The sequence below is a fragment of the Apteryx rowi genome, unplaced genomic scaffold (genome assembly GCF_003343035.1).
Source record: "Apteryx rowi isolate R43461 unplaced genomic scaffold, aptRow1 scaffold_35, whole genome shotgun sequence".
Classification (NCBI taxonomy): domain Eukaryota; kingdom Metazoa; phylum Chordata; class Aves; order Apterygiformes; family Apterygidae; genus Apteryx; species Apteryx rowi.
Window position 1 is genome coordinate 147,703 of NW_020449974.1, and position 22,647 is coordinate 170,349.

Sequence of the window (22,647 nt, forward strand, 5' to 3'; positions counted from 1 at the left end):
GGTCCCAAAGTGCTTGTCCTAGTGACACGGCCAAGCTTTCGGGCATTATAAAATACGCCTCCGTTCGCAGATGCTGAAGGAGCACTAACCACGTTTGTCCTGTTTTGGCTCTTTTAAAGGACCGTCCAAAAGACCAGCGTTTCCTCCCCTCTTTTTCCCTTTTTGGGCCATTCGACAACCCCGGGCGCATATATTTAGCGAGTGTGTATATAAAAAGAATACCTACCCTACAATTTGATTAAAATACTTCCTGTAGCCATCTAAAGTTTCGTGCTGCAACAAAGCAGAAGTGAGCAGAGATTAAAACAAAGGCGGCCAGCGAAATCGGAAGCAACTCCGAGACCAGCCGCAAGCCGCCATCGGCACGGAGACAACGGGCTGCTCCTTTACCAGGCCAAGCGGCTTCGCTCACGGGAACTACGGAGCTATCGTACCATATTCGAAGGAGGCTGCAGGACCAAGCGAGCTTGTTTTCTCCTCTGCTTCCTGTAGTAGTTCTCAAAGGTCTCACGGGCTCCCTGAAAAACAGAACAAACTCATTCAAGTCGCCAGCCTTTGGGTGAACCCCAACCCCTTTCGCATGAAAACTACCGCGTTTAAGATGCAAAGCGCAATTTTTTCTGGCACATCTGTGTAATACTTTCCTACAAAACTTGATCCAAATACCAGATGACAGAGTTTTGCTCTAGGCACTGAGTCAAGCAACAAGCTGTTGAGGTACCAAGGATCTGGTGAGCTCCTCCGTACTCATCTTCCAGCATCCCTGTGCAGGTGTGGTCAGGCAGCAGTGAAGGACCAGCTTCTTTACTGGACCACAATGTGAAAAACCATCAGATTTTGCACCCTTAACCATGGGGATAGTGAACCAACCAAATCTCTAGTGTTAGCAAAAAGAAAGAGGGCCCAAACAATGCCAAAAAGCAGCAGAAATTCCTACACTGATCCACAGGTGAGGTAGTGCCGTTACAGCCACAACAGTTGAAGGATTTAAGAAAAAAAAAGGGGTTGATATTGTTATTTTTTGTAGGTGGCTTGTTTTACCAAGCCGGTCTACATCTGAGCATCCCCACCCAGGCAGCACAACAAAACTGCGAGGATCCTCGGATGCCATCAACCTGATGAGCCGTTCCGGCCTTCAGCTACCGCCCAGGTCCCCTAGGCTATGTAAAACCCGGCTGTTTCATCCCTGCCTGTTCCTTCCTCCCCCACACCCGTATTGTTTTTACGTCTGAAATTGGATTAGAAACACTTCAGAGAAGGGACACCGGCTTGCTTTGAACTGGCGAGAGCCAAAATCTCGTTTGGAATTCACAAAACAAACAAAATGCAACAACAAATAGCACCTGCCAGAGAAAGGCACCAGACCTTTTCTACTAAAAAAAAAAAGAAATGCTAATTTAATGACTCTCCTACAATCATTACTCAAGTAGTCTGCCTTAAGAAGCCCTCTACTCAAGGGGTCTTAGGAAATTAATGCAATTACCCTTGCGGAGCTTTAGGCCGACTTGCTCCCTTCCTTCTGCAAGTTAAGGCTCCAGGCTTAAGAAGAGCCGCCCGTCTTCTACTCTCCTCCTCCAGGTGACTGTCCCTAGTCCCAACCTCACTCTTCGTGAAGGACAGATTCACTTCTTGAGAGGTAGGTCCTCATTCAATGACCTGTGCCTCAGCCACATGTACAAGGATGCTCCAGCTAGGACCTCTCAGTTGAAATACAAATAACTCCAAGGAGCTTGCAATTTTTCTTCCAAAAGACAACTCCAAAAGGTATTGGTCTTGTTTCTAGATCATGCAGCAAGCCTGTTTGGCAAACCAAACCCACTTTTCTTTTGAGCTAAGTAGGAACCTTCTTCAGAGGACCTGCGAGCGTGGCACACCAAGCTCTGACCTCCCTTCACGGTCCTTTCCCAGGCTTGGGAAACAGCGTTTCACAGGATCCTGGTGCTACCATTCCCCTCTGAGTTTGGATGACGCAATCAGAGCACCAAGACAGAACGGGCTGTCCCATTCCCAGCCCTGCCACTGACTGCACCCAACTTCAGACATGTCATTAAATCTTGCTGTGCCTCATTTCTCAAAATCTACGCAGGTGGCAAAAATGAACCCAACTATCTCCAAGGCTGAACATATCAAGAACTCTCCTCTGGTTGCATCAAGATTTTTGATTGAAATGACTTAAACTAAGTTAGTGCAGCCCACTGTTACCAATAAATTTGTGATGCAAACGCAAAATTGAAGGCTTTTTTTTTTTTCAATAAATTTGCAAGTCAAAAAAAAAACCTTCTTGGAAAAGCAACTCCGTCTCCTTGCTTGATTCCAGGGATGGAGAGCACCAGCTAAGGCAAGAACACACAGAGGTCAGCCCCAACCTCCAGCACAGGGCATCGACACGCAATTCGGTTCCTCAAGCCAGCCACTGTGATTAGCTTTACACAAAATCATGCAATGGCTTTAACAGTACGAGGGGAGAAGGTAGACCAAAGAGCTTTGAAAGCATTCCCGAAAAATGTACACCATCTTCACGTTTTAACAGATTCCCTAAAGTCTAAGGCTGAGACACCTGCTGATTTGACCAAAACCATTTCCCTCCCAATGCCACTGTTCCCCCTTTTTTTTTTTTCTTGAGCAGATTTTAAACATCCCAAATATTAGAGGCTCTCTCACAAGAGGCTATTGCAATGAACAAGTATCCCTCCTCCCAAAAAACCTCTCTTGACACTGCACAATTTCATCATTTTCTCTTAAGTCCGTTCCTCTGTCATCCTCCTAGACTTTCTTACTGCTCAAGCATTATATTCTCCTAAGAAAGGGAAGTCTTTTTTCCCCTTGGTGGCAGTTTTAGCTAGACCACCCAGTTTCACACATTTGACCTATTTAAGACTATTCAATTTATCAGGTCTTCAGAAAATATTCTTCTTCTTCTTCTTCTTCTTCTCTGTACTCTATCTTTTTAATATCATTTTTCTCTGGGTAAAAAAACAAGCCAAAAAAACAAACATAAAGAAATCACACCAAAAAACAATCCAGAACACATTGCAAGACCCCATGTTTTATAGACTACTCACATCTGGAAACACCAAACAGTATCTCTACCTAGATCCCGTTCTCCTCTCACAGCCCCACGCGTGGTGGTTATTCACATTTAACCAATCCTGCCATTACCTCCCTTTTTCCAGATCTGCAGGCATACGTGCCCTATCCCTGGTTGCCATGTCCTCTCAGTGGGAACCAAACCAACCTTCTCCCTGTTACGCTCTTAAAAGCAACTATCTAACTCTGTAAAGATGCGGTGCACCTGCAACATCTTTGTTGTTTTAAACAAAATTCACGGTACATATGCAGATTTTAAGAGGCACGTGGCAGGCCTGACAGCTGTGACAACCTGGGAAATACTCCTGGAGGGAGCAACTCCCGGCTCTGATCTCCCACTGCCGTCCCACCTCAGCACGGGCCACAGCTGGTCCTTAGACAGAAGCAAGACGCTGATTTTAAGTGTCCTTAGAGAGGCAGGATCCTTGCGTGCTTCGCTTATAATTTGGGAAAGACAGGTGAGCATGCTGGGGAAAGGAGAAGGAGGTCCCTCGCTTATTCATCCACTTAGTTTTAATAAGAACAGGTTTCCCCCCAATTCTCAGCCCCTCTACTTAAGCAAGCAGGAAGACTCCAAAGCTACACTTCCAAACTACACATTTATTCTAATCACTGGTCCAGGAAAAACCCTCCATAATGCCTCATATTTTTAAAATTACCGGGCAGAACGTTCCTTCTCAAATTAGCTTCAGAGTTCACAGAGCTGGCAACGAGAGCCAGATAATTAAGACGGTAGATGAGCACCACATAAGGGAAAACAGAATATAATCACAAGAATGCAAAAACAACGGCTAAAAAAACCAAGAAAAGTTTCATAACTCAGGAGCAGCAGAGAGCCGAAAGTAAATCTAGTTGTGAATTATAAGGCGAGAATGTGCTGTAAATTTCCTGCAATCTATTCGCTGCTGTCCTCAGCAAATAAGTCAAATGCCCGGCAAAGCGGGGTTTCTGCATCCACAACACGCAGACGACGAGGTCCTGCGTTAATAAATTTCTGCTTCGCTTATTAACCTGGAAGCAGAAACCACCCCGTGCGGCTGCATATAACAATAATTTACCAGCAGCATATGACGGCAGGAAGCATGCCCGCGATAACCCGCGACTCCAATGAAGTCGTTACAGGCTGCACCATCTCACACGCTTCACAGTCCTTGCAACGTTTCCCCAGAAATCAGCGGATCCTCTAAACTCTTCCATTAAAATGCCGGTATGAAGGAAGCAAGGTGATGTGCCGTTTCCCCTTTCGCCTCAGAAAGGCAAGGTCCTGATGAACCCTGCTGGGACTACTGTACCTGTAGTTAAAAGCAAACCAAGTAGCTCAAATCTATAGGCTGGGTAGATCACTTCCCAGGTAAGACCCAAGCTATGCTTGGTTCTGTGCACACGTACAGACACCAGTTAACGACACCCACAGAACAAGCAGAAATAGCCTCAATTCATTGGTAACAGCCTAGTTTCAAACCCCTTGCAGAAGGGCTCTCTTACAGCACCCCATCCACCAAGCACATCATTTTCAACGCTGCAGCTCTGGTTTAAGCAGACAGGTCAAGAATGAACTTGGCTCTCTTCCTTGCTAGTGAGAATCTTAAACCCACAGCCCATCTGGATTTAGTAATGTATTAGCATTTGCTACTGCATGACCTGGATTTTTCTTAAATTTATCTCTGGCTTTCACTGGCTCTTCATCCTTTTTTTGACTTTGGTCCATGGAAATTCTCAGTCATGTTTCAGAAACTCTCCCACCCTCAAGTGAGACTCACGCAGCATCTCACAAGAGCACAGCGAACATCAGCAGCTCCACTCCTCCTAGAGACTTCCCGAGGTCCTGTCCAACCTGAATGATCCTGTGCTATGAAAAAGGGGCTTTACCAACAGTCTGCACACAGATTATGAAGCCCCCAGGTATTCTACACACGGCTTATTTCCCAGTCTAGCTCAAAGTGTCCCGAGCACTTGAGCCACTTCCGCTGTGCCCCATTCTGCAAGGAGAAAGTGCCAGAACTGTGGCCAGACTCCCGTTCGGGGGATTACGTTCATAGTTCAGCCAACCTAAGTCTCATTTTAGCAGGTAGCAGCATATTCCTTTTTCCTCATTTCACTGAGCAGGGCTGCTGTGATTTGTCTCCCCTCACCTGGCTGAAACGGTCCCCTATAGATAGCCTGTTTCATTCTCATTTGCGTGCGAGCGCCAAACGACACTTGGCATCACACCAATACTGAAGAGACGCTCGGTCAAAGCTGGATCTCACTTCTACTCGCCTCTTGTAACCCCAGAGTTTCATGGGTTTGCACAAAATCAGACCCACGCTTACAACCCCTGCCCCAACGGCCCACAGCACAGTTTGGACGTGACGTACCTTGTCAAAAACAGCACAGAAATTTTTTAATCCTGCAAAAACCCACCTCTTATCCTCAAATTATCTATAAAGGGCAGTGTGTTTTAAGGAGAGACAACCATCTGGCGCTTAAAGAAGCCAACAGATGTATGTATGCTAGCTGGAAATAAGCTGTAAAAAGATGAGCTTGGAAAAAAGATGTTTAGCATGCCCTGAAGATGTCTCATGTCAAGAGAACATCAGTAGCCACTAATGAAACACAAAGAGAAGTCCAACTATTAAGCAGACGCTTAACTCTAAAAACATAAATATTCCCAATTTCACAGAAACACACGGGTACACATGCAGGTGCTCCACATTAAGTATGCGCACGCTTTACTGAATCGGGATCAAAAAGGAGGCCTTTGCTCACGTGCTGGAACCACTTGTTTACTGTAAACACCTCCTTGATATTGCAAACAAAAAGATAAAGCCAACCAGAAAATTGCGTGGGGGGGAGAGAGCGCGCTCGTACAGCAAGGGCTGCTTTTGAGGTGAGCCTCTCCCTCTGAGGTTCGCAGCGCCGTACGCGCTCACGAGCGACCGCTCGCGCTGCCCCGGGCGCTGCACAGCTCAACGGGCACGCAAGAGACAAGCACGGAGATGGCTACAGCCCCAACGCCGCTCTCCGTCCCGCCGAAGGACGTCTCGACAATCTCAGCCAAACCGATCTTCTGTGCTGGCCACGCTGTGCAAATAAATTCCCCAGACTGAAGGTCCCAGCCATACGTCCTCAGCCCTTGTACACTTCCAGCTGACTCCAGCTTCCCTAGGTTTGGCTCAGTGAAGCTGGAGATGTTGAAAGGTGCCCTCTGTGTAACAGAGCACTGGAGCAGGTTGCCCAGAGAGGTTGTGGAGTCTCCATCCTTGGAGATATTCAAAAGCCCTCTGGACACAGTCCTGGGCAACATGCACTAGGTGACCCTGCTTGAGCCAAGAAAGCTGGATTAGATGATCTCCAGAGGTCCATTCCAACCTCAACCATCCTGTGATTCTGTGAAAACAGAGCGCTTTTTGTTTTTCACTAGGTCCTTGCAAGTGAACTCTGACCGATGAAAAGCACACAAATGGAATGGGCTTGAGAAGCTACAGCTCAGTTTAGTTTATCCAGACCTGGAGTATGATCTTTCCATGACCTGCATCTCTTCCTAAAATGGCCACCGGCACACTCATGGAGCCGTTTTCTTCCTACCGGAGCGTCTGAACCAAGCTCCATGGCAGGTAGTATCTGTTCTCGCCTCCACCCAGCCAGGCTGACTCAAACGGGCACCTTCACAGAGGAGAATAGCAAAACTCACTTCTTCCAGCGAGCAAATCCCAGGTTTTGATGTGCCACACAAATTAGTGAAAAGTGAATTTGATGTTTTCAGATGCTTCAGGGCCTGTTTTCAACAAAGCTACACTGATAGGAACCTGCTCATTTACTGGATTTTTGCTCAAGCACTTTAAAAACTGAGACCTTGCAAAGTGGAGGAAGGCCAAAGAGCATGACTGGAGCCCATGCCAAAGGAGAAGAGCGTTCCAGAGATTGCGTACTACCAGGACATGGCCATGAGCTATTAAACTAAAAGAAACTAAAAGAGAACCAGGGAGAGTCACAACAGTAGATGGACGACCAAGAACGCTCCTTAAGAGCTCTGGAGTTCTCTTCCCCCTCTCTGATCATGTATTTAAGCTAATTTAAAGCAAAGTTTGAAAGCAAAAAAATTATGAAGCCAAAGGAAGGCGAAAGCAAAGTTTGGAGTCTGGGTCCAACAGTCAAAATGAAAAGAAGTTATAGTTAGCGGAGCAGGAGGGAGGTAAGACTGGAAGGCAGGTGTTGGCTGCGCTGCCTGGGTCTTCTCCTTCGGCAGAAAGATCAAGGATTTTGGAAATACCCTCCCCGCAGGTAGAGCGCCACGACCCCGGGCAAGCTGCCCGGCACCCCCGGTTTCAAAACCGATTCCCTACCAGGGCAACGATACGCTAGGATTTTCTTTAGCTCCGACGGAAAAGCAGCGCGAGGGCCACCGCTTACCGTCGAGAAGATTTCTTTGGGTCCTACAGTAACTCTGGACGGCTCGCCACCGCCTCCAGACGGCTCGGCCACGAAGCAGTTAACCACCGAGGACGATATGGAAGATTTCCCCCCCTTCTCCCCCTTCCTCTGGGGTGGACTCGCAGCAGCGACCCTCTCAACGGGCCGGCGCTCCTCCGTCTCGGAAAATAAGGCCATTACCCCCGCTCTGCGACCGCCCGAGCTCGCCGGGCATCATTGTTCTCCCGCCTCCGCCTAGGGGAAGCGACAGCTATTTTCCATTTAGGCGAAGGTAAAGCCTTTAATTTCGCCCTCCCGGCTGCAGCTGGAGTTCCCTTTTAACCGCTCGGCCGCGGGAGCGAAGACAGTTTTATAAGGAAGAAAACGCTGAGAAGGCCACTTTAATATGCTCGCGTGTGAAAAGGGGAGAGAGCTTTTCACGCCGCCCCGTAATGAGGGTCAGCGGGGTGTTACGCTTCGCCATATGGCTAATTTGCACAGCGGGTCAAAGGCTCTGTTTTTAAAGACAGCCCTATAGATTAAGCAGCGCTAAAACAAAGCAAAAAGGAAAAAATAAAAATAAAAATAAAAAACCCAAAAAGAGAGACGCGTGGGGAGGAGATGCCCTCTAATGTCCAAGCCTGGAAGCAGCCGGGCAGCGGAGAGAGCGCTGCGCCGTGTCCGTGCAGGGCGGCGGGGCCGTCCGGGTGCCCGTCCGCCCGTGTTTTGTGGCGACGGCGAGCGGACGCGGAGGACCACGCGCTCCCGGCCACATCCCGGCGGCGCCGCTTTTTCGGCCTGGCCGCCGCGGGCCGAGTTGGCCTCGGCGCTCCCTCCGCACCGCCGGAGCTGCAAGCGCGCCGGGAGCGTGCAAACGGGCCGGGGTAACAAGGCCGGCTTTTGTCATCGCCTCCCGGCCCTGCCCTCTGCATCACGGCGTTAATTTATTAAATACCTTAACAAAGGGCCTTTAGGAGGGGCCTGGGCTGGGCTCCGTCTAATAAAGCCTTAACTGACCACGGCTTCCCCCAAGCTCCGACGCAAGGGCGAAGCCCCGAGCGGTTCCTGCTCCAGAAGGTCTCGCGGGCAGGCAACACGCTCGGCTGAATAAAACGGGAGAAAGGAATAAATAAAATAAATAAATCCAGGGAGGGGCGTCACAGCAGAAGAGCGCCCCTTAAAAGCAGCCTGGAGCATCTCATTCCCTCTTCATCCAGAGAGGATTGCTTCTCCCGCCGGCCCCTGTTGTACTAGACACAGAATAACCCAAATTGCCCGGCACGGCCAAGCACCAGGCAGCTCTCACCGGCGCCTCCCCGCTCCCAAAAATCGCGCACGAGCGACTTCTCTGCTGCTAGCTCTGCTCTCAAGATTACAAGCATGGTCCTGAACTTTCGCCCTCAGTCTTCAAAGAAGGAATCAAGAACGCTGAAAAAAAAAAAAAGCTATATATTCCTAATCCTTGCAACTGCAGGGGGAAAAAAAAAAGCATGCAAAATGGAAATAAAGTGCACTTTAATTCTGCAATCCAGGAAAGACACATTTTTCAAATGCCCCAAATTCTTTCGGCTCATTCATGTTTACCTACTGCTGGTATAACTGGGGGGAAAAAAATGTCAGCAATCTCCAGTTTTAAGAGAGCAGCAGTCTCAGCTCTATAGAACAGCTATAACTGTTTTCATCTCATCAAAGAAAAAAGAAAATCAGAAATCTTAATTTCTCTCAAACCTTTGTCAACATGGGAGAGCTGAAGTCTTCCGAGAAGTTTCACCTGGACAACAGGGAGCTGGCAAGAGACGCCAAGCGTGCTACCCGCAGAGGTACGGGTGTTAGAGGCACCTGAGCAAAACCCGAATTCAATCAGCAGCAACAACCAGGTTTCCTAAATACGTGTGCGCAAATGCTACGGGGTGACACGGGTACGTAAAATCAGTCAGACCCAAGCACCCTGCCTCTACCGCCGGCCACCACGGGACGCCTAGGGAAGAACCACCCAAGAATAGGGTAAGCTTATAATACAACTTTTCCAGCATGCTCTCCCAGCTTCCAGCAATTTACAGCTCCGGGACTTCCTGAGCCAGAAACGGTGTCTTTTTATTTAATAGCTTGTGATGGATTTTCTTCCATCAGTTTGCCCAACAGCCTTCTGTGCCCATGTAAACTTCTACTGTCCCTAAGATCTGGTGTCAGAGGGTTCCATGGAAAACAGAGGTTAGAGAGAGGAAGAGACCGTGATTTTTTTAACGTTGGAAATGAAGGAAAACAGTCCTTGGACTTTCATAGTTTCTCTTCCAAAAACTCAGCGGCGTGACAAAGCTGGAAGGAGCGACTCATTTCGATGCGCAGCTCGCACCGAGACCGAAGCCACCCCCGAGGGTGCCTTGCCCCAGGGAATCGAGTCGCAGGTGCTCCCGTCTTCAAAGCGCCCAACAGCCTCCGCCGACCACAGAAAATATCTCCCCCTAAAACAACAGGACCAAGAAACCAACGGTTCTGCCCCATCTGTGCAACAAAGCTCCTTTCTGCAGCCGACAGAGCCTTTGCAGGGGTGGCAGGTTGCAAAACGCCGTTCTTGAAGGAATTGCACCCAACGAAAACCTCAGCCCTGCCTTCCTCGCAGGAGGTCCATCAAACAAGAGCAGGAGAACACAGATCTTCACGCACACGTTACAGGCCTGCTGCGAAAGCAGAAAAGGCAACGGGCAGCAGCCGGGAGAAGCCGGGGACAAGGACCTGCCGCCTCTTCCCAGGCTTGATGGAAGGTTGGGTCTTGCCTGCCGTAACCTGCCATTGCCAACAAGCACTCAGCCTGCACGCGCCTTTGCATGGCTGCTATTTCTAAGCCACCTTGCGATAAAAAGAATGAAGTCTAGCGGACGAAGAGGCCGTATTGAAGTATTTTGGGTAATATAAACCCAAAGCAGAGAGGGGCCTCTCAGGGCACGAAGGAAGAGCGAAAGGTAGAGCCCGCCGTCTCTGCTAGCACCCTTCCAAAGGGAGCCCTCGCGACCAAGAGGGTTTCAACCTTTATTGGATACAACCAGAGATTGCAAATATAGCGGCAGATTCAGCGACCCTTCAGTTTCCCCCAGCAAAACAGTTTGTTGGGCAAGAGCTGCGACAAGAAGTCTCGGAGGAAACGCAAAACTCTCTGGCATATAAAAGTAATGTTAACTGTCGAGATGGAAACACTCCTTGCTCTACTGGGACGTGAAGATACTTTGCAATAGGAGGATTCAGCTGACCGGAGCCCACCTAGATCCAACGTGCCTTTCATCTAAAATCCTAAAATTTACCATCAGTTCACTGCGTTAATTCTAGCCCTGCACAGCTGTGTTCTTCTTTACCGTTTGCACCTACGCTGACCTCGTGCATGGTGCAGGAGACTGAAACGCCCTCCCGCACCGCCGGCGCAAGGACAGCGCCTGCAAGCAGGTATAAAGCTGCACCCAGCTAAACGCCACCGTTTTCAGGGCAAAACGAGTTCTCATAATGGGACCGACAAGCAGCAACAGTAAATCTTTCAAACAACCCAAGACACAAATGCCACTTCAGTGGCATTTTAATAGGTTTAAATGTTAACCAGAAATGAGTTTTCTTTTGCTTTTAGTAGTGGTAGAAAAAAAATAGTGTATTTGCTACTGCTCAGGGTCATCAGTTTAGAGCTGCTGGGCTCATTTAACGAGAGCTAGAGAGCACAAGGTTTTCAGTTTCTGCTATACGAGCATCATTTGCTGTGTTATTCTGCTCAGACAGGATTGAGTACCACACCTTTTACTTAAACTAGACCAAATACAACTGCCCCAGTCCACCACACTATTTAACATCACGTTATCCTAGCTCGAGCGAGCTGGTTTGCACGTATAAACACTGAACACACAGCCAAACTTTTAAAATCATATTTTTGTATTCACAAAACCAATTCTCTGTATTATAAAAAAAGATACCTTCATCCACAAAGAGCATAAAGACTCAAATATTTTAAAGCATTTCCCTTGTGGGCCTTTTCTGATCTTACAGTTTTACTTTTTGATAGCTAGGAGAAGAAGTGCTCACAATTTGGAGTTACTGTGCCTGACAAATGAAGTGAAGCACGGAGCTCACAGAGCCGTAAAAGGCGAGAAGGACATTAAACTTCTCTGAGATGACAGCTCGAGCTCTCACAGTTCCTTGCAGCTAATACTGCTCAAAAGGGGTGGAAAGCCACATGCACAAATTAAGATTTGTTGGGAAGTCTAATCTTCCCCAGTGATTAATAGCCAAAAGTTTATCTCTGAGTGGTAGCAACGTAACAGAAGATCCAACACATGTTCATACCCAGGAGACCAGTGACGCTGATAAGAAGTCAAACAAAAACTGCTTCTCCAAATTTTTAATAGCTTTGATTGGGTTTTCAGATGACAAAATACATCATGTAACAGTGTGTGTTTCTAAAAGCTACGCCAGCGACCAGGACTGCACACAAGCATCGCCCTTCGGTCCTCCCAGCGCCTAACGGAATATTTCCTGCAACTTCTCCAAGGACAGACATGCACGAGACCTCTCTTCGCAATGAAATGGCTTTTCTACACCATCTTGAATTCTGCTTTTGGGCTCTCCAGCCGCGTGCCTAGACCTGCCAAGCGTACCCGTTCAATCCACCTGCTCAAGCACCAGGCTGCCGCGGCCCAATCTTCTCCCAGGATCCCCCCAGACACCAGGTGGTCCACGCTGCGTTGCAAACCGCTTCGAGGCAGGGGTCACGGGTTTCTATTTCTTTGGTAACACTGAAGGTGTTGGTGAAGGTGATGGTGCGACACGCCGTGAAGCATAGAAAGAAAAGTTTGTCCCCCGAGTTGTCCCAGTTCAAGCTACCCAAACTTTGTCCCTTACCTTTCAGAAGCTGAAAGAACTCCCAAGCAGCGGGATATTGATTTCAGAACAAAATTTCTAAAAAGTCCTAACCGCTCCCTTGCGGCTATAGCCAGCCTCAACAGCACCTAGCAAACGAAGAGCAACGCAGTAGACTTCTTTCTACCCCGCTTTTCAGAAACTTGAAACGCACCCAAAAATGAAAGATATTTTGACCTTGCAGATTAAGCACAGCCAGCTCTTCAGAGCAAGGTGACCACAAAGTGCCACCGCTGAGCTCACACGTGGAAGAGCACAAGACCCAGGCAGCTTCAGAGCCGCCGGTCGGGCATCCGCTGGGTCGGACTCGCCCAGGGCTACGTATATTTGTCTCTGCTTCAACTAGTCCCATCCGTGAAACGTGAAATATAGGTTCCCCACTATCGCACAAATACAGCATGTAGGTAAATACATCGTAGGGGAAACACTGAAAGAATATGCAAGTCCAAGCTACACGGGGCTAAGATATTCACGCCAATATTGAGGAATCTTGCAGACAGTGTCTCTCAGATAGAAATATTAGGATCTGCCAAATAAATCTTCATTCTGTAGCACAGAAGCCAATATCTCCAGTGCAGAACGACCAGACCTCTGCCGCCCGGCAGGCTCGGGGCCGGGAGCGCGGAGGCACTCGCCGAGTCCGGCGCTGGGTAACGTTCTCGAGAAATTACGGCCGGCTCAAACAATGGAATATTTGTCAAAGCACGACTTGATCACCAGCAATCATCTGTTTTTCATAACTACATTTGACCTAACCTGAATTGACTGAACAAGTAGCCTGTGTTTTTCATTCGGGGAAAATACGGCGTCCCAACTCCCCCCCGCCTCGGGATTTTAAGTCATACTTCTTAAAAGTTACAAGACGATGATGTAGACAGATATTTCCTCCTTACAAACAGCAGCAGCTAAACGTTTTCAGGTTACGTTTCTGGCGATCTCCTCCTGTTCCAGGTGACCGATAAGGTTAAGTGCAAGGCTACATGCCTTTTTGATACGCTCATTTTCAAGCCGCTCGCTCAGCAAAGGAAAGCGCAGCCCCACACTTGCAGCTCGAGAACAAACAGAGATAAGTCCTAACTGCACGCTCTGATTTCATAATATATTTAAAATGCATTAAAACTTTAAAATGAATGAGCTGCCAGGAAAAAAATACTCAGGGCAAGGCCACGGTGCTCGAAGCCTCCGGGAGGCAACTCTGCCTGCGAGCAGAGCCCGTAGGAGAAGAGTGCTCCGGTCTCGAGGAAGGAAGGGAGCGGTGGGAATCAGTCACCCACCAGCTTTACGAGGAAGGATGCATCCCCACAACTAATCAGCTCTTGTCAGTACTCCCATTCATTTAAAAAACAAAAAACAAAAAACAAAAACCTGTTCAAAAAGACTCCTCAAATGAAGAACAGGGCAGAATGAGTCCTTAAGGAAGATGAAGTGCAGGTCCAGAGGGGGGCAAAGGAGCCAAGGGAAGAGGACAGTGGAAGGAGAGAAGGCAAAAATGTGTTTAGAAGAATAAAAAGACTGCAAAGACTCTCAGCTGTTTTTTACTGCTTGCTTACCATTTTGTCTTTAAAAAAAAAAAAAAAAAAGCCTCCTACGGGAGAGCTAATAATCTCGGACAGACAGGACTTTGCATTAATTGCAAAGAATTCACAGCGGGGGAAGTCACTAAATGGGCGTCTTTCCGTTAGAAGAAAGCACTGTTCTACTAAATGACTTGACTTCAAAGCTCCTTCTTTTGCACTGAGCAAGCTCATCATCCTCCCTTTCCCTGAATTCAAGCACACTCAGAATCTGACAGAAAAAAATAAAGGAAAAAAGCACGCATCCTGCATACCTCCATTTGGAGCGAAAGAACGCTGCTCATTCCTAAGACTGTTGCACAGAATGTTTGGGTTGGAAAAACTGAAAAACCTGCTAAATTTGCATATTTGTTGTGTTCTTCTATGATGGCACTTGGGGGGAATGGTCAGAGAGGACAGAGAAATAAAAATAAGAGAAAGCCTCATAAACAGACCTTCTGTTTCAGGTTCCACCAAGGGAGATCAGATTCAATATTAGATACCTCCTCTGTGGGGGGAAGGACTCAGCGTTACAAGAGCCGTTTTCGGTCTTCCCGATTCGATGACTAGTTGTTTGCTGCTTTTTAAGGCAGTGATCCGTACGGACCCAATTCAGACAGGCATGCAGGATGCTGTACGGTCTACTCCCCCCTCTGAAACGAACCGCCATGACCTCCTTTTTGACCGGCTCTCAACTTTGCCCACCTAAACCAACACGTATGTAATAATTAGGGGTTTGCAGGGAAAGGTTAAGTCAAGAACCCAAAATGACCAAGTAGTGAAAAAGCTGTGTTACATAAACAGAGACATAAGCAGAAACATCAGCACTTGGCTCACTTGAACAGAATGATGCTTCTTTCTCTTGCCCTTTATCCATTAGCCCTGTTGGGTAAAATTTGCCTTTGGTTCCTCTACTTCCTCAAAACGCAGATGACACAAAACTGGGAGCAGCGGCTGATACACCACATGGTTGATGGATGAATACGAGCCAGAAACACGTCCCTGCAGCAAAGATGGCCCACAGCATCCTGGGCTGTGTCAGGCAGAGCGTCGCCAGCAGGTCGAGGAAGGGGATCCTTCCCCTCTCCTCAGCACTAGTGAGGCCACATCTGGGGTGCTGGGTCCAGTTCTGGGCTCCCCAGTAAGAGAGAGACACGAGCATATTGGAACGAGTCCAGCAAAGGGCCATGAAGATGATTAAGGAATTAAGAGCATCTCTACCATGAGGAGAGGCTGAGAGAGCTGGGACAGTTCAGCCTGGAGAAGATAAGGCTCAGGGGGATCTTAGCAATGTGTGTGAATACCTGACGGAGGCAGGAAAGAAGACGGGGCCACACTCTTCTCAGTGGTGCCCATTGACAGGACAAGAGGCAATGGGCACAAACTGACATACAGGATGTTCTGCTTAAATTAAAAAGATACTTCTTTTACTGTGAAGGTGACTACACTGGAACAGGTTGCCCAGAGAGGTTGTGGAGTCTCCATCCTTGGAGATATTCAAAATCAAGTGGACATGGCCCTGGGCAACCCGCCCTAGGTGACCCTGCTTTGGACCAGCCGAACTCCAGAGTGCCTTCCAACCCCAACCAGTCTGCGTTTCTGTGGAGATGGGCACCACAGTCGCTTCCCATAAAACAACGTGTGAACCCGTACGATTCAGTAAGCACCTTTTTAGTTAGAGGTTCCAAACACTAAAACGGTGCTAGGCTTTTTATCCAGCAGCAGCTGCAGAAAACGCGGTCTGTGGCACACGAAAGTTATGACCTACAATGAAGCGTTTGGTATTTAGCTTTGCGCATATCCTTTGGTTAATATTTGAAACAATTACTAAAAATAACAGGCGCAACCTGTAGGCTGCATTATTCCTAACCATTTTTCATCCTGAAGGATTCCAAAGCATTTCGACATGCATCTCTGGGGCAGGAGGTTTTAGACAGGCTGGAGGTAGCAAGCCAAGAAACAAGATTTAAAGGCAACGGCCAAATCCCTGATCTCATAACGATTCCTGCGGGTTCCTCGGGGTCAGTGAGCAGCAGATTGGGCCTCACAGAGCAGAGGCTCTGGAAGATCATAAGTCTCCCAGAACCCCAGGAACTAGCCTCAAATGATAAAAGAGGTGAGACGCCTTTCTCGAGAGGAAAATTTCTCATTGCAAGCGACTCTGGTATTGCAGAGCCAAGTAAAACCACTCTGCGGGCCACGCTCGCCTCCTTAACATGCTGTGCATACCACCACGGTCACATACAGCAGCTATCAAACCTCTGAACCTTAGCTTTTCCATCCTTGTTCCTTAAACATGACCGAAGCAGCCTGCCGATCTCAGAGGGAAAGTAGCTTTTGCATTCGGGTCGCCCCGGCCACGCGTGTCTCCTCTCGCCGGCACCAGCCCGCTGCTCCCCCTTGGCGCGCCGCGCGGGTGCCGGGCTCCGGGAATGCGGAGGCAGCGGTTGCTCATTGTACGGGCTCTGCCTCGTTTCCACGCTTTCCTGAACGGGGGGCCGAGACGGTGGGTATATGCGTCACAAGCCCGTCCTGAACGCTGCTCGCCCTTTTCCTGCGCAAGTGTTTGTAAACAGACTGAGAATTAATGTCCAGCCAGCTCAAGACCCTCATAAAAAAGGGTTTTTCTTTCTTTTTTTTTTTTTTTTTTTTTTTTGAAAACAGGATGGCAATCATTTCCCAGATACACGGCATATAGGCCTTTACGATGAGAAACAACGTACAGAGCAGGAAAACAGCAACCCACAGCTGCGCACCGAGCCGTTCGGCGAGATTCATAAAACACAGTGGCTTATTACTTTACAGCTTCCTTCCCCCACAAGCACACTCTCTTCTTAAAAATAATAAATAAATAAATAAAGTTTCTGGTCAGCACATGATAATTCTCTAGGGGTTAAATTAGATACAAAATATACAGCTTCAGTAACACAAATAGCGCAACAGTCTTTATGCAGAAGGACATTTCCAACATCTCTTTCTCTAGCAGTCTTAAAAGGTCCACATCCCACACACGCTCTACAGAACAGGGATCCTTTTGGAAGCTCATAACCATGCCTAAACTGCTCAATCCCACCAGTAACCATGCCTAAACTGCTCAGTCCCACCAGGTAAGAAGTGGGCGGTATAGTCTCACAACGTTGCTTCCATGCAAGTTTTATCGCTTTTGCTTTGCAGTGATTGCCATGCATGGCCTGCCCAGGCAATGTCGCCACGGGCTATATAAAACGCCAATTATTCTTTTTGCCTTCAGGAGCAAAAATAAGTCCCAAATACTCAATCTCAGTCAGCCCAGTGGAGCAGCAAAAAAAAAAGCTTCAAAGTGAATTGTAAAAGAGGGGCTGTAGAGCTACTGACATACACCATAGTGAAACGAGGCCAGCAGTGGCCACCAAGATGATTAAGGGAGCTGGAGCCCACGACATAGGAAGAAAGTTGGAGCAAGCTGAGTTTGCTCAGTCTTAAAAAGAGAAGGCTGCTCCTCCTGGAAGTTCACAGCAAAAGGAGAGGCAACAGACACAAAATGCAAAAGGGAAAATTCAAATTAAATACCCAAATAAAAAGAATTACAGTAAGGGTGGTCAACCACTGGAACACAGACCACAAGAGTTCTCCAGTGCAGCTGAAGAACAGAGCACGCATTCCCAGGACTTTTCTGAGCTTCAACACCAGGAAATAAAGCAAGTTTTCAGCAAGAGACTTCACACATTTGCATAACACAAATAGTGGTTTTGGTGTTTATAAGGTTCCTTCGACCTCTTTGTATTCTGCACCACTCAAGAAGAACAATCTCTCATATCAAAATCAGTCCTGATCCTAGAACTTCTTAGAGCCAAAGACTTCCTTTTAGTTAAAATCACATAAAAATGAGATTCTCCCAACAGCTGGAAAACTGCAAATGTTGCATCTATCTTCAAAAAAGGCCAAAAAGATGATCCAGGGAACTACAGAGCACACTCAGCCTCGCTTCAAGCCCTAGGAAGGTCATGAATTAAGTCCTCCTGAAACACATTTTTAGGAATACAAAGGGGAAGGTGATTGGAAACAGCCAGCATGGATTTAACAAGGGAAAGACATACCTGACAACCCGATTGCCTTCTATAATAAAACGCCCAGATTTATGGATGAGGGGAGAGCAGTGGATGTCATTTACTTTGAAAAGGCTTTTAACATGGTCTTCCACAGTACTGTTCTATCCAAGTCAGGATGTCACAGTCCGGATGAGTGATCAGCTAGACCCATATATAACTGGTCAGATGGTCATGTTCAGAGGGGCATGATTAATCAGTTGGACCCTACAGGCAGGCTGGTAACAAGTGGAGAACCACAGCAGCCTCTGTCCTGGGACCTGTCCTGTTTAACGTCTTGATCAAGCACCTGCAGGAGGCAGCGGTGTGCACTCTCACCAGCTTTGCAGATGACACCAAACTATGGGGCAAAGTCCATACACTTAATGGCAGGGCTACCATCCAGAGGGGTATCAACAGGCCGGAGGAATGGGCTAACAGCGAGCTGATAAAATTCAGCAAGGACAAGTGCCAAGTCCTGCACCTGGGAAGGAAGACCCCCTTGCAACTACAGACTGGGGAGTGCCTGCCTAGGGAGCAGCTCTGAGGATTAGGACCATGAGTTTTGGCACACAGCAAGCTGAACGTGGGCCAGTGGTGTGCCCTGGCAGCAGAGAAGGTCAACAGCCTCCTTGACTGTATTAGCAGGAGCACAGCCAGCAGACTGGCCAAAGTGATTATCTCCCTGTAAACAGCACTTGGACCACATCTAGATACCACGTCCACTTTCGGGTCTCCCTTACCCCCCTCCCCCAAATACAGAAAAGCCATTTAATAACTGGAGTGGCTTCGGTGGAGGCCACTGAGCTGGTTGGGAGCTGGAGCACTTGTCCCCCAGGGAGAGGCTGGGGGAACAGGGCTGGTTCAGCCTGCAGAAGAGACAGCTTCAGGAGGACCTAACAGCTGCCGTCAATACCTCCGAGGAGGTCACACGGTGGAACGGGCTGCCCAGAGAGGTTCTGCAGTCTCTGTCCTCGGAGGTTTCCAAGACCAGACTGGACAAAGCCCTGAGCAACCGGGTCTGATCTCGCAGCCAACCTGCTTTGAGAGCAGGAGGTCGGACTAGAGACCTCCCGAGGTCCCATCCAGCCCAAACGAAATGCAGTATTTCTACAAAGTACTGAAGAGATGCAGTACAGTTCCTGCGGTCAGGACTAACAGAGTCAGCCTCTTATTTCAGCCGCTAAGACTGGAATGGGGAACTGAGTGGACCACAACGAGATCAATAATAAATGTAAAATAGCAGGACATTTGCCGTGAGTAAAGCCACAAGCGACTGGGCTGAGTTTTGTAAAGCCCTGGGAAAGCACAGCTCTGCTCCTAGCTCCAGGGGACGAGAAGTCTGCGCCCAAGGCTATTGCAGGAGTCAACGCAGTCAACACGCCTGTTTTCCAAACTGAGTATTTTAAGAAGCACGGCTGGCTGCCTGTGATCATATCTAGCCAGCTTAGAATGAACACTGATTTCTTTGCTGCTTCTTTGATCGGAGCCAAGTGGTTTTCTCATGGGTAACAAGGTCACGGGGTTAAAAGAGCAATATGACAATTACAAAAGTTAAATCTATTGCCACTCCAGACAGACCCGCTACCCCGGGGCCCATTAGCACGTAGTACAGAACGGTTATCGCAGGTCACTGACACCGGTTCGCTCTAATGGCTTTTCCTGCGTCCTTATCAACCCCGTGCACAAAGTGGCTCACCCTCAGCCTTCCCCTATGATCTCAGGGCGGTGTTTATAGCTATCTCGCCGCAGCAGGCACCCGCGGGTCAGCCAAGTCAGCAGACAGTGAGATACGCCAGGACAGAGCGATGGGACAAGCTGCAAAGTGTCGGAGATGAACAAGGAGTTACCAGAGCCTTCGAGAAGGAAAGTTTTCCACTCTTCTCTCCCCCCGCCCACCCCAAGCAAAGTTCAAACTGTTTAAGTTCCCAAGGACGCGGAGGAAAGAAACTTTACAACCCCAATCTCAAAAAAAAACAGGAGCCAGCCACAGGCTTTCCAGGGCGCAGCTCGCCTTTCGGTAGCAAATAAAAGAAATAAGGGCCGTTACCGACGGCAAAAGAGCAACTTTTCCCGCGAAAGGGAGGCTGGGGAGTTGTTGTTCTTTGAGTTGCGGTTCCTGCAAGAGACGTTCTGGCCCCTCAAAAGAAGAACTTCCCTCGTTTGCCCCCGTTAACGGCGAGCGACCGTTTCGGTGCAGGGGCAGCCCGGCGGCTTCACAGGTCGGCTGCTGACCTGCTCGCCCACCACTGCGGTGGCCGTGGTCACCCCAACCACCAGCTTCAACCCCTGCTTTCTCCTCCCGAGGCCGCGCTGCTTCTGCAGAGCTCGGAGGAACAGAGATATAAAACACGAACGTCGTATTTACCGCTCCGATGGGCGAGCGGTAACATAGTAAGAGAGTAAGTCTAAACAAAACGCGTCTATTTTTCATACGGCAGCTTCAAAAAGTTTCTAAGCGCACTGCTTTTAAGAGGGAGGATTTTTATTTGTTGTACATTTTCTTACCTTTCCTAATGCATCAAAGCAGCTTTCGGGTTAGAGAGGCTTTGGGCAGAGCAACACAGCAGACAGAAATGGCAATGGCAAGATATGAGAGATGTATAGTAAATACATCTCAACTACCATTTATCTAAATCATCCAGCTCTGCGATTTTCCAGAAATACCTCATTAACTGAGAAGTAGCTGCAGTTTTAAGGCTGTATTTACATCAGCTTCTGTTCGCTTTTTTTTATTATTATTATTATTTTTTTGGACACTTTTTCTTTGCCCTAAATCGACCCCTTTGTAGCCGAGATCAAAGAGCTGGGAGTGCCAATCCCAGAGTCTTCCCCCAACGTGCTCAGAACCTCAAAGTAACGGGAAAACCCATTCGCATGAAGTTAAAAAACCCCTAACTGAGCACCGACAGGCAACGGCACGGGCTGAAGCAGGAGCTCGAGCGGCTTGAATCGCCGGCAGCTCCTCCGGCGCGCCCCGGGCACGAGCCGCCCCGGCTCCCGGGCCTCTCCGTTGCCTTTCCGCTCGTCGCTCGCTCCCCGGCTCGCTCCGGCTTGGGGCAGGGAGACATGAAACAAAAACCACTTTTCATTTGCTGTTATGCAAAGCAAAGCAGCTCCGCATCTTGGCCTGGGAATACCAGGCTCCGAACGGCCGTTTGGATGCTCCGGCCAATAAACAGGACGGCCCAAACCTCGCCTCCCCCGATTTATTTTGGCTATCGATCAAAGCGCACGCTCTGGTTGAAGGCAACGTAAAAGATAAAGGCAGCAAACGGCAAAAATCGCTGCGCTGCAATAGTCTTGCTTCTTCTTTATATATAATAATAATATTAGCACTTTCACCAGCCGCCCCGGTTAACTGGGGCAGCGGCAGGCGCGATGCCCGGCGAGCGGCGAGGTGCGTTTGGGGGTTCGAGCTCACCCGGCCACCGACTTGGCCCAACCGAGAAGAGCAGCTACCGGCCCCAGCGCGGCGCGGTGCCACGAACCCCAACGGCCGCCGCCGCGTTAAGGGCCGTTCGAGAGAGGGCGGCTCGTGCCACGCGCACGGCTGCGGGGACGCGTAAAGTACGTATGTGCGGCAAATATTCCTGGCAAATGTGTCCTCGGGACACCGTTAGCCAGCTACATCTTGCAAGAAAGTAAAAGAGAGGAAAGTGAAAGAGAGGAAAGTGAAAGAGAGGAAAGTGAAAGAGAGGAAAGTGAAAGAGAGGAAAGTAAAAGAGAGGATAGTAAAAGAAAGGAAAGTAAAAAAGAAAAGTAAAAAAGAAAAGTAAAAAAGAAAAGTAAAAAAGAAAAGTAAAAAAGAAAAGTAAAAAAGAAAAGTAAAAGTAAAAGAAAAGTAAAAGTAAAAGAAAAGTAAAAGAAAAGTAAAAAAAGAAAAGTAAAAGAAAAGAAAGTAAAAAAGAAAAGTAAAAGAAAAAGTAAAAAAAGTAAAAGAAAAAGTAAAAAAAGTAAAAGAAAAGAAAGTAAAAAAAGAAAAGTAAAAGTAAAGGAAAGTAAAGGAAAGTAAAGGAAAGTAAAGGAAAGTAAAGGAAAGTAAAGGAAAGTAAAGGAAAGTAAAGGAAAAGAAAATATTTAAAAAAAGAAAAAAGAAAATAAAAATGAAATAAAATAAAAAATGAAAAATAAAAGTAAAATAAAATTAAAAATAAAATAAAATAAAATATAAAAAATAAAAATAAAAACAAAACAAAACAAAACAAAACAGTATGTTTTAAAGGCATTGCTGAGGACCGGGCCCGCGAAGCCGCCTCCGGCCGGCGCGCAGCACCTCCGCGGCCGAGGCCCGGCTCCCCCTTAACCGCCGCCTGACCCGCCTTCACTTTCTTTCCCCCGGCTCTGCCCTTCCTGCGGGAGTTCAGCGCTTCCCGGCAGCGCGGCGGTGCCTGCTCGCGCCTGCCCTTCGCCGTGGCTGCCGGCGGAAGGATCTGCAGGTGCCTGGCCCCGGCGGGCCGCGGGCCCGTGACCGCCCGCCGACCCGCGCGCACAATGCCTGAACTCCTGCCCCGCTGATAAGGGCGCCGCAGAGCAGCGGCGCTTCGCAAACCCTCCTTTGGGAACGCAGCGGCAGCGCGGCCATAAAACCGAGGTGACCGGGAGGTCGGCTTCGCTAAAAATAATAAATATCCCCGTGTTTATTCAACGCGGGCCTTCTT

The 22,647-nt window shown here is 48.3% G+C and overlaps 1 protein-coding gene and 1 long non-coding RNA gene across 16 annotated transcripts in view; both read right to left on the reverse strand.

Moving 5' to 3' along the window:
- The window catches only part of EXOC6B (exocyst complex component 6B), a 237,117-nt gene that overhangs the window by 114,293 nt on the left and 100,177 nt on the right, over window positions 1–22,647 (reverse strand). For all 15 annotated transcript variants that reach the window (XR_003254712.1, XR_003254711.1, XM_026072704.1 and 12 more), the window contains exons 8-9: window positions 435–518; window positions 227–273 (exon numbers count right to left, since the gene is read on the reverse strand). Coding sequence is in view for 13 of the 15 variants with exons in the window: in XM_026072704.1 (XP_025928489.1) it covers window positions 227–273; window positions 435–518 (131 nt within the window). In the remaining 2 variants the exon portion in view is untranslated. The remainder of the gene's footprint in view (window positions 1–226; window positions 274–434; window positions 519–22,647) is intronic.
- LOC112969410 lies at window positions 16,220–21,699 on the reverse strand. Its single transcript, XR_003254713.1, has 3 exons — window positions 20,495–21,699; window positions 19,686–19,804; window positions 16,220–16,476 (listed from the first exon to the last, which is right to left on the reverse strand). It is a non-coding gene; the product is annotated as an uncharacterized LOC112969410 (long non-coding RNA).